Genomic DNA, 12,614 nt, shown 5'->3' on the forward strand with positions numbered 1-12,614 from the left:
ATTATGTGTTTATAAGGTCATTTTTAATCTTTTTAAAGAGGATTTAATTTTCATTCTGAATTAAAGGGGAATTAAAGCTCTCATGTAAACGTAGCCATAGAGTTGATTTGTTATTGCAGAAGAATAGATAACCAACACAACTGGGAGTAATTTTACACTCCTCAGAGCTGATTAACCTGTAGCGTTAAGTTTTAATGACACTGTACAGTGTTAGCCAGTGTTCTTCTTTTTACTCACTTTGGAGTTAATTTTACTCTGAAATTTTAACACTGTGGAAAGAGTTAATTTAACACCAATTCTGATAAGCACCAAATACACTCGGACACAGTGTTAAATTGAACTCTTTAAGTGTTGATTTAACACTGAAAAATTTGCTGTGTAGGTAATTCCTCACTTATTCTTGAGAAGTTACCATATAATGACCACATTTCCCTATGAAATTACTGGTAATTAGATCACTAAAATAAAGTGCTACCACACTAAACGGCTACATGAAGGATTAAGTACGGCCCCTCGACTCCTAAAAGCTGTGAATTTAGCAGTTTAACGTCAGGACCTCATTTTCGTTTTTACAGTGTATATTTTGTGTTTGGATGGAAATGGTGCGTCTAGAAACATCACCAGTCTTTGTGAAGTAGGCTACAAAAGTGTTGCAGAGCCTGCTGCTGTTAAATCAGACTTTTGTGAAACAGGCTTCATGAGGAAACGTCTCCTGTTCTTGTTTTTCTGTTTCATCACTTTCCTTCGTGGTGAGCTTTCTCCCCCTCACGCGCTCTTTAAAGCTGTCACACCAATTAAAAGTGCTGGGAGGTGTCACGCCCAGCTGTTTTCACCTTAAGATAATGAGGAAACCTCGTCAGGTTGGCGGGTTGAATATTTAAGACGTTCACTTTGTTGCAACTTGTCGTTTTTTGTTGTTCCGTGGAGGATTTTTATCAGCCATCTGGGGTTTATGATACATTCACTCGTTACACAGCCTTTAGTGTGCGCACACTGCTACAGTCTGCCTCTGTGTGGGTTGCAGGGGGGGAAAAGGAGGATCCTTGCGCGGTGGAAGTGAAGTCGAGGAGGCAGCGGCGCAGCAGTCGAGGGCAGGGCGGCACAGGGAAGGGAACGCTGCCTCTGAGCGCGTCGCGCGTACCGAGGGGACGCCGTGATTGACAGTCGGAGGCACGGAGCGTCCCGCGCGGCAGCACAAGCGGAGCAAGCTAATCTCTGAGTATCAGTTCTTGTTGTTTGTCAAAGGCATCTCTGTGATACAGCAGCCAGATCAGCCCTGGTGCGAATAAAGGAGGCTCTGTCCATCCTCTGGGATCGGAATTTGGGAGTCTTCTCGCCGGATAAACGACCGAGAGGAGCGCGGAAGCTCCGCGTTGCACTATCCCATCCTGTCTTTACCTGCTTGGCTGTAAGTGGACACTGTCTGGGATATTCCTAAAGTGTCCCAGGAAAGGAGGGGACGGACAAAATGGACCGGTTGCACTTTGCAATCTGAGCCAAAGAAGAATTTCTCGATTTCTTTTAATGGAGTAAGGAGACTGCTTCTTAGATTCCGGGATCATTCTGATGGTTGTTTTCTCTTCCTGTGCGTTCTTGTGCTGTTGTGATGTGCTTTTCAGCCAAGTTACAAACAGTGGATGTTTTAAAAGCAGCTTTTAACTTATACTGAGTGGAATAACGGCAAGACAACCCGGAGACTCTCGGGAGGAATTTTGGTGCGTAATTCGCGCGGTGTTTTCAGCTGCGGAGCCGCAGAAGTAGTTGCGCCTCTCTTCTTTTTTTCTCCACGCACATAAAGACAGATTTCCCCTCATGGAGTAGTCTGAATCACAGGTGAAGACTTCAAAAGAGAGAGGGGGTTTTATATATTCTCTGCCGCCTGGACGCACACAGGCGGATTCGATGCGCAGATTCTCCGTAGGATGGTAAATGACCAATGGGGAATCATGAACAGCTCTTCTGAACTCGAAGATGGGACTCGGCATAAAAACCAGGTACGTTCACGTGAACCTAACGCTGCTTTCTGTGGGGCTTTGAGAGTGGTGCATCCTCTGTGCTTGGTGCAGTGCGAGCACGCCGAGTTTGGTGATGTGGCACGCGGGTTAATCCGTTCTTTCCTTGAAAACTGACACTTCTCACCCCATCAGCACTTAAAAAACAGACTTGCACTGAAAGAAATTGTAAGGGGGTTCATGCTAAACAGCTCTGATAAATCTCCTCCAAGCACCCCAAATCCCCTCTAACCTGGGCTCCACTTGGACCGACTGTCTTGAAATCGCCTTATGTGTAGTTCTGAGTGTTTGTAGTGGCTCGTAGAAATCCTTTCAGTTGCTATTTACACTCCTCGGCTCTTTAGGCCAGTCTCCCCCGCGCAGATGAATAGAGACAGGCGCGGACGTGCGTTGCGTTGCAGCCAGACAAGCTCACTTTGGGGAATAGTCGATGTGTTTTCACAAGGTCAGTAGAGGGCTATTGACAGTCAGAGAGAGAGAGAGAGTGCGCTTGGAAAAGATGGAATCGGGTTGCAGGGCTCCAAGAAAGCCTGGTGATTGTGGATCCACCTCTCCTGTGTCCTCTCACCAATATTGGATTTAGTTCATATGCGACACATCACAGAAACAAAGCCACAAATAAGGGTGTCGACATGGAAACTTCCAGTGCGTTTTCATCCATACATCCTGAAATATTTGCTCACTTTTTCTGCTCCATCGCCTATTCCACCCAGCATGTGAATGTGATGTGAAATAGACACAGATAAAAAGCAGTTTCTTCTTTTTTTTTATGTCTCCCTGCAGCAGCATAGCTCACTCAGAAATAAATGATTGCTGGCAGTTGTTCTGACTAAACCATGTGGGTTATGACATTCAGAAGTTAGAAGGAACCAGGCTGGTGGCAGATTTTGCTTGATGTTCAATGAGTGTGACGAGCAGGGGCGTGTCTAGACTTTTTCTGAGTGGGGGGGCCCAACTGCGGGCGTTGAGTCATGCAAGAGGGGGCATGGGGTACAGAGTCATTTGTCATTTGTATCCCCACTATTGCATCTACATTAACTAAAAACTCAACACAAATCACTGCTCTGTGATCCTTTAAACACCTACAAAGCAGGGGTGTTGCTAAAGGGTGGCATCGGGTGGCACAGGCCCTTCACAAAAAACCTTTAATGGTCCAAATTTCAATCTAATTGAAAATCTGGCATGTAGCAGCATAAATATTTGCACTTTTATCCTGTTAAGACTAACTCAGCAGGGGTGTTTCCACAGGGGCCTTTGGTGGCACAGGCCACATGAAAGCTGATTGGACCATCTTGGTGCTGCTCCTAAAACTTTATATAATTAAACACCTTTTTTAGTCTTCATTGCATCATGCTGGGAGTTATCATATATCAACTAATAATATGTTTGCCGACTGCTTTAATTAAGGTACAAGATGCAGGTTTTCTGATTGAAAATATGGCTGTATAGTGGCACAGATCTTTGCTTTGTAATCCTTTGAAGACTTCTAAAGCAGGGGTGTTTCTGTGGAGGCCTTGGGTGGCAGAAGCCCTCCATTAAAACTGATTAGACCACCCTGGTGCTGCTTCCAAAACTATGGGATGTTTTTTTTTTTTTTTTTTTTTGTGACAAAAATCACATAAAGCGGCATAAATCTTTGTTTTGTAATCTTTTAAAGACTTGCAAAGGAGCGTTTTTTCCATGGGGGCTTGGGGGCCCTCCATGAAAATGTGCTGGCCTACCCTGGTGTCACTGAAAAACTGTGATTACCAGGCTGCAGGCAGGACTTAACTGTCTGGGTTGAACTACATCATTCTTGGTGTTTTTTACTATTTATATTTCCAGCCATTGATCTGTACATTCATTATCTACGCCACCTGTCCCATTCAGGACATGGGATTTATATTTTCAACAACCATATTTGTCTTAAGTGTTTTCTTAAATTGATTAAATATTGAACATTCATGTCACTCATGGTGACTACAGGTAACATTAACTGAGAGGTGCACACTGAGCCAGGGAGTCCTCCTCTATCATGTTCAGTTTTCCATCCTATGTGTATTGTTGTTGCTCTCCACACCCGGGTCTTGTCTAACTGGGTCAGTAACTTCACTCATGGTGCAAAGGTGTTTTGCTTTGTGTTGTGAACACATTTTTTAACTAACTGTAACTGCTGAGCATGGGCGTAACACAGGGGTGAAAAGGGTGCTGATTACCCGGGCCCACAGTAGGGAGGAGCCCCTTGGGAAGCCTGAAATGAAAAGTGTTTTTTTTTATCTATTTTTTCTAAGTAATAAGTTTCATTATTGAATCAAATGCAACTAAATGAATTGGTCAACTGGGGGTACCCTGCTCCTCCCTTAAAAATGTCCAAATGGTATAGTCCAGGACTGCAATGTAATGCAAGAAAATTTAATTTAAACGAAGTCCTGTGTAATATTCCTTCTGGGGGCCCAAAATCCCTAGCTACGCCCCTGCTGCTGAGTCTAACAGGGAAAGACTAAAAGGTGCATTTGATGGAGAAAGTGCAGTATTTTTTCCTTAACTTCAGCTGGGATTTTTCTAACTGAGTCAGTAACTTCACTCACGGTGCAAAAGTGCCTTATACCCAAAGGCATTCTGGGAAAACTCTGTTTGATTCAGCAAACACTCACTTTACCTGTGCTCAGTGCTTTGTGAAACTATCAAATCGCAATTTCAAGTTGAAATAGCCCAAAAAAGCACACAACAGCGACTAAATCACAAAACTGGATTAGATTCATGTAAAATGTGACATTACCTCAGTAAACACTTAAACACATGTTTCGGAGTCTCTGAATGAAATTCCATTATTATTCTAGCTATAATTCCAACTTGGACAGTTGACTTCGGCATTTTACAACAAAGAGTTAACAGAATTGACACTCCTTGTATTTAATTGTGACTTAAAGATATAAATTTGTTGCAAGCTGAAGCAAGTAAGTGGCTTGGTTTGCTGCTTTTGCTAACATTATGATCTCAAATGTCCATAACTTTAAATTGCAAGTCATGATAACTGGAAATACTGTTTTAGGCCAAAAAATGTAAGTTGTTTGTTTTGCAATGTGACGGGAAAGAATGACACACCCCAGTGAGCTTGGACCAATCAAATTTCTGTGTAGGGGTGCCATCCCTGGCCAACCCTGTACTCCAGCCCCTCTTGACAGTTATCAGATGATGTATAGCATTCTGTAGAGCTTCAGTACATTTCATGGCCCAGTCTGAGTCACGCCTGGTGGCACTCTGATCTGGACTTGTGTTTGATTCCCTTCGTTAGATTAGTATTGACTGAAAGAGGCTTGGAGTTGACTTTCATAAATCTCAGTTTTCCAGTGATTATAATATTGCCTTAAAGGTGGGACAGGTCAATGACTAAGAGCGAATGAGTAACAAGTCCCTCCTGCCTACAAGCTGTTTATTTGCCTCCTTTATATCCACTTAAAGATCCTGAGAGTAGCAAATATCTGCCCTGGGTTTTCATTTGATATTGTCTGGTCTTATAATACCTGAAAAAACTCTATAAAATAGGAGTCTTAGCTAGGAAAATGTTAAATAATCTGTATTCTTTAAGCTTATAGTGATCTTAAAGAATACAATATGAAGACTTACTGAAGCTCTGATTTTCTGAGTGAGGATGAGAAGGCAAAAAATATGTTCCACCACCCTCCCACTCTTCAGTTCAGATCAGACCGCATTGGGGCACGTTGGATGAGATGAGATGTTGTGGCTAATGTCGCTATCTGCCCCTCTCCTCCCTTCATCTATCCGTCTCCCTCTCCTCTCTTGTTATTCTGCCATCACACACAGGCTCACATAAATACTCCATCTCTGCGTGCATGTGTGTCTCTCCCTGTAATCTTGAGCAGCAGCAGCAGACCTTTATCTCCAGCCTTGCGCTATTGACACAGTCATTTCAGACCCAGTGGGGAAGGATCGGTTAATAGAGATCTCTTGTGGTCTCTTGTTTGTTTGGATATTACAGAACACGGGGCCTTGTATTTGTCTGCTAACTCTGCATATTTGATTTGCTGCTGTAGGTGTGCTGTCACCCGTACCCTTTTGTAACAGATGGAGGCCGGTTAGAGTAAAAACGGAGCGTCAAGTGCAACTAAATCAGAAATCACTTTAATTCACTGGATAATAGGCGGTAGAGAGTGAGGCTACATTGGCAGATATGATTCAAACTTGTGCATAATGAATGAGACACTTGAAAGGAAGCAAAATGGCCACCACAAGCAAGAGTAATGAGTCTAATGATAAGACGAGTAAATCAAAGGGAAACGAAGGTAAGTCAAGGCTGCTGCTTGCCATTCTAACCATGAAAACAAGAGGAATATTAATCTGAAAAGAGTGAAATAATATGAAAGCATACAGTGCCTATAAAATTGAATTGAATATTTACGCCTTAATTGATTTTATAAATCAATCTTGGTCAATACAATTTGGCTTTTTTGACAGAAGAAAAATTGAAAAAAATCTCTTTAATGTCAAAGTGATAAAAGATTCCTACAAACTGATGTCAGTTAAACAAAAATAATTAAGTTAAAACAAGGGATTGCAAAAATATTGTCTTAATTCAACAGAGGTCCAGCCAATTGGTGCTAGCAGTCTCACAATCGCTGAAATGGGGATCCCCGAGTGCAGTTAATGTGTCCCAAGGGATTGCAGTACACAGATACCCTAATCTGGTCCAGTCACTGGTTAATCAGTATTCCTGGCTACCATGACACCACAAAAACAAAAGGAACACTCCAAGCAACTCAGAGAAAAGTTGATTGAAAAGTTTATGATCCCATTGAGCTCTTTGGTCCACTTGAAACAAACTCTAGTCTGTTTTCCCGGATAGTCCTGTTGGTTTGGAGTGGTTTGAAAGCTCATATGGTGTGAAACAAGGAAGTGAACTGTGGTCTGCTTAAACAAGGGTCTAGGTTCTGTCCAAATGAACCCTGGTTCAGTTTGTTTGAGGTATTAAAGCAAAGTGGACCAACTTGAAAGCCAAAAGCAGGAAGCGTTATTATTTACGGATATATTTACAGTGCTTAACAAATTTATTAGACCACCCTAACCCTAACCAAAGTAAGGTTAATGCCACAGCTGCCCCAAATTAACAGCATTGGTAATTACCAAAATCATTTTTTATATTTCTGCAATGGTTAATACACCAATATGTAGAAGCTCTTTAACCCAAATGATATGTTTAATGTTAAAATATCATTATTATTGTTATCCATGAATTTTCAAATTTACTGATTTACAAAAAAACTAAAAAAATAGTAGAACACATTATTATTCCTTGATTAATATGTCAAATTATAGTTATTTACTTGCATTCCTGAACTGAAAAATGATTTTTAGTGGTTGAATGTTATGCTTGATTCATTTCTGACTTCTCAGAGAAGCCCAGTGAGCCGGCTCAAATTTGGGTGAATTCAGTTTGAAATCCCTCATTCCTGTTCAAAATGGTAAAATGTGGAGGACTCACTGAAAATGAAAGAGTCCACATTAAAGCACTTCATGACGCTGGATGGTCTCTGAGACAAATATGACAGGTGGTCTAATAAATTTAAGCGCTGTATGTCATTTTATATACTCAAATTCATGTCAGTACCTCACTTGGCATCTCTGTTACCATGGCAACACGCCATCTTTCGGTACTGACTCATTTGTCGTGTGAAAAGAATGACACGCTGGACAGCCTGCTGCCTAGCTGTCTGCCCATAATACCCCAAAGCAAAAGCAGAAATCCAGAGACAGCATAAAGTCTGAGTTGTTTAGTTGCTTCTGTTGTAAAAAAGATCGTCAGTAGGAGACGGATTCCTGGTTTTGTCTTCTTTTATGTCTCCTTTTCTAATTCACTGCTCTTTGTTTAGAACAACAGCACTATTAACGTAAGTGCCTCATGTTATCCAGGCAGTTTGGATAGTTTGACCAAGTGCAATGTGAATTCGAACCAAACCACAGGAAAGTGCAACAATGTTGCAATTTGAGCCCCGAACCAAACAGAGCGCCCCGGACTATCAGGTGTAAAAACAACCTAAGTCAGGCTTCAGCAGCTGAAACGGGAGAGACTCTGCATACAACAACTGCTGCTAGGGTTCCTCACCAGTCATTATGGGAGAGTGGCAAAGAGAAAGCCACTTTTGAAGAAAACTCAAATTAAATCTGGAGTAGAGTTCACCAAAAGGCATGTGGGAGACTCCATGGTCAAGTGGGATAAAGTTCTTTTGTCTGATGAGACCAAAATGGTGCTTTTTGGCCCTCAGACAAGAGGTTAAACACTGCACATCACAAAAAACACACCATCCCCACTGTGAAGCAAAATGGTGGCAGCATCATGCTGTGGGAATGCTTCTAGGCAGATGGCCCTGGAAGCCTCGTAAAGGAAAAATTAATGCAACAAAATATAGGAAAATCCTGGAGGACCGTCTGCAAGAGAACTACGGCTTGGGAGAAGATTTATTTTCAAGCAAGACAATGACCTGAAGCATACAGCGGAAGCTACACAGAAATGGCTGAGTCAAAGCCCAGACCTCAATCCAATAGAGAATCTGTGGCTGGACTTAAAAAGGGCTGTTGACACCAAATGCACAAGTCTGATTGACCCTGATCCACACAGACTCTACAAGGTTCTTCCACTAAATACTGGCTTAAAGAGAGGGAATATTTATGCAGTCACTTATATTAAATGTTTTTATTTAATTCACATTACTTTGTAGAAATCTGTTTTCACCTGCAGTAAAGAGGTTTTTAGTGATTTTTTTTAGTCAAAAAAGTGAAATTATATTGACCATGATCGATTTATAGAATCAATACAAGGGTTGAATATCCAACGGGATCAATACTTCTTATGCTTTGGTACATTCTGCCTTTTTGAGCGATTGCTCAGGAAAAAATATAATTCCCCACAACAAACTCAAAGAACAAGGGATGCAATACTGTGCTGTAAAAACAACAATATTGATTTTTTTTGAATGGCTGCCAGATCTCTTATAGGGCTGTTTGCTGGAGGTGTTTCCATGGCGTCATTCTTAATCAGCCGTAAATTGAGTCAAAGCAACTTGCCATTTTTCCCAGTTTATTAAGTCCGATGTTTCATTTGCACACCTTCAATTGTATTTATGTTTCTTCAACTCTTAGCCATGCATGTGCACACACACAGTCTAGCTGAGGAGCCTGTGAAGCCCAGTAGGGTTGCCCACTCGGCTAATCAATATCACTCTGAGAAGTACAAACTTTCCGAAGCACTCAAGGGGTTGTTTGTGTATGGGTGGAACACCATATAATAATACAACAACAGTGCCTCGCCAGCTCACACTGAGAGCTACAAATGCACAATGCACTAAAGGGGTGTATACTTTTCAAACAATGTGTCACATTTTCAGGCTGGATCCTCGTCACAGAGCAACACAAACAAATCAAAGTCATTATTTCACATCAGTAAGTTAGCGAATCAGCCGGCTATAGATGGGGTGTTTATGTACGCACGGTACATCAGACACAACGCCGTTAAAAAAGGGGGAAGGAGAGACATCACAACACTGACACAGAGGTATATATCTAGCAATATCACACTCTGTGGAAATCCAGCATAGATATTATACCAGATATGCATGACATCCATCAAACAAACACCAGGATCTGTCAGTATGCATTAACTCTCATAATCCCAACCTTTTGAAGCTGTGGCTGCATTAGGTCTGCTCTTAAAGGGCCGTACCATCCTGCCACATACGCTTTTCTTGTAACAAAGATGAAAAATTTGCTTGCCAATGGGGGAACTGTATTTTTGCATTGCATTTTAACGACTGCTGTTTTTAGTTACTATAGAAGCCCCATATATAAGCATTGTTGCAATCTTGAGAAAATGAATCAAATCAACTTCCAATCATTGAGAAACAAGCATTTTTATCGAAAGAAATTACATGAATAAATTTAGATCCCCTTTCATAGCTGGCTGCCAAGAAGCACCCTCACAGCATGATGCTGCCACCACCTTCAGAGTAGTCATAGGTGTCTTGGTGGCCTCTCTAACTAGTCTCCTTTGTGCACAGTCACTCAGTTTGTTATGATGGCCTGATTCTAGGCAGATTTACACATGTGCCATCATCTTTCCATTTCTTGATGCTGGAGTTAACTGAACTCCAGGGGAAGTTAAGTGCTTTGAAAAATGTTTTAAGTGTCCATCTCCTGACTTAGGTCACCTGAAAATACGAGGGGACTTGGTTTGGTTTGGGGCTCAAATTGCAATATTATTGCACTTTCAAATTACATAAATATATCCATCAATAATTATGCTTTAATGCCACTTCCTGCCTTTGGCTCTCAGGCTGGTCCGCTTTGCTTTAACACCTCAAAGAACCACACCAGGGTTTGTCTGGACCCAAATCGAGACCCTTGTTTCTTAGATTTCACGCAATTTTTTCACACCATATCAGCTTTCACACCATTCCAAATGAACCGGACTATCTGGGAAAACAGTCCGGAGGTTATTTAAAGTGGGCCAAACAGCTCTATGTGACCTTACACTTTTCAGTAACCTTTTACCTGAGTTTCTTGGAGTGTTCCTTTGTCTCCATGGTGTAATGGTAGCAAGGAATACTGATTAACCAGTGACTGGACCTTCCAGACACAGGTGTCTTTAAACTACAGTCACTTGAAACACTTCACTGCTCTCAGATGATCCCCATTTCATTAATTGTGAGATTACTAGCACCAACTGTCTGGACCTGTGTTGAATTAGAGCAGTCACTTTTACAGGGGGTAAAACATCCAGGTGGGTGAATACTGTTTTATAGGCCCTATATTAAAGTGAAGTTGTTGCTAACTCAAATAAGCAGGACACATAGCTGATAGGTTGCACTCAACAGAGGTTTAAATATCCATGAAAGGCATAACATGCAGCAGTCTAAGTTTAGGCTACGGTAAAAATTTCAGTGGCCATTTTTTGTACATTATATTGATGCCACAGTTGGACTCCAAGGGGAAGCCTGGGGTCAGTTGCACCCCTAGTGCCCTGATGTTTAAAAAAAAATTGAGAAAGCACACTCTTGGATGCCCCTATGGTACATAATCAAAATAAAACATGATGAAGTGCCCTCCAGGGTACCCTACCAGTTGACAGATGTCAGTAAGTGCCCTCAAGGGGGCCCTACAAATGGGAAACACATGGTAAAGTTCCCTCTGTGGTGCTTTCAGTGGACCAAGTGTCCTCTTGGATGCCCTTATGGTACATAAAAGATGATCAAGTGCCCTCCATGGTGCCATATTAGTAGACAGAACAGGATAACAAACCCCATAGGATGGCCTTCCAGTGGACAGATTATAAAGTTGCTCACTACCCTAACCATGCTCCTAAAATACTGTATATGCCACATGACCAGCAAATGTTTTAGTAGAGCAGTCTGTCTCAACACTGGTGTATTTCTGTGAAGTGGTTCATAACTTCATGAGACGTAGCTCTAATCTGCTGATAAAATAACTCTTAAAGAGGGTTAGGCTATTTCATTTCACCATAAATAAATGACAACTTTTGTGCACAGTGGGTGCCCTTTTCTATTTTCGCCCCTGCACCTTGAACATCCTCAGTCCGCCACTGATCGGTGTTTTCTTAAACACATTTCTATTTGAAATCATGCACATTGCAGTTTCAAACGTCTCACTTATTATGGAAATGAAACAATAACACAAGTATTTATGCTTCTGCAAACTTCAATGCTTATCTAATTTCATGGCATCGATCCAAACCAAAAAAGATGAAACAAAAGCCCTGCCTCTTCTGCACGCTCCCACCCACACACACTTATACATTTAACCTGAATGCACCCATTCACCTTCAGCCAAATGCAAATGTGTGTGTGCACATGCATGCACAAGAGAACTGCACTGAAAAAGTACTATGTAAATATATATGCATTCATTTGTTGCTGATTTCACAAACATACACATTATGTACACACTCACACTTCAAACATGATAGACTGATGGTTTCTCAGCTCCTAAAACCGTCTCTGGCAAAGTTTAAATTTACAGAAAATGGCATGCCAAGTATAAGCATCTTCGCCAGAAATCATTTGCGACAAACAGCCAACATCTTTTCTGTTGTTCTGCCAACTCAAAGGATTAAAGTTAATTAACTATCACTGAGCTTATTTGTGTCATTTTTTGAAGAAATCAACAGCTGTCAGCATCAACTTTCCCTTTTAACCGCCTGTTTGGACACTGTTGGTTTAACACACTCTATAGATACATACTCTATGAATTAGGGACACCACAATTCTTAGTTCTGATCCATTTGAAGCCCTATTCACCCTGTTTTTTCACTGTGAGCTCCAACTCCCTGACTTTTCCCATGATATTTGATATTAGAGGAATGTAAGACATGTTTTTAATTGCTTGGTATCCCCAGCACATGAAATGACTTTCTGTCACAGCACAGGACCCAGACTGGTGCAGCTTCCTACTGCATGTGTGAAAGCGGTCTGGCTGGTTTTGTGGTTGCCCATGTCAAACTAATGAAGCAGCCGAGCCTGCTGGAGGTATATAGGAGGCGGTGTGGACTGGAGCAGAGCAAAGCAGACTTCTCTGGTTCACTGGGTCTCTGATTTC

The 12,614-nt window shown here is 41.6% G+C and overlaps 1 protein-coding gene across 2 annotated transcripts in view; it reads left to right on the forward strand.

Annotated features, from left to right (window-relative positions):
• The first annotated feature begins 1,028 nt into the window (after positions 1 to 1,028).
• The window catches only part of fibcd1b (fibrinogen C domain containing 1b), a 242,341-nt gene continuing 230,755 nt past the window's right edge, over positions 1,029 to 12,614 (forward strand). For both annotated transcript variants that reach the window (XM_041810307.1, XM_041810308.1), the window contains exon 1: positions 1,029 to 1,994. In XM_041810307.1, coding sequence (XP_041666241.1) covers positions 1,923 to 1,994 — 72 coding nt within the window. In that variant the 5' untranslated portion in view covers positions 1,029 to 1,922. The remainder of the gene's footprint in view (positions 1,995 to 12,614) is intronic.

Source organism: Cheilinus undulatus, linkage group 17, assembly GCF_018320785.1.
Source record: "Cheilinus undulatus linkage group 17, ASM1832078v1, whole genome shotgun sequence".
NCBI classification, from domain to species: Eukaryota; Metazoa; Chordata; class Actinopteri; order Labriformes; family Labridae; genus Cheilinus; species Cheilinus undulatus.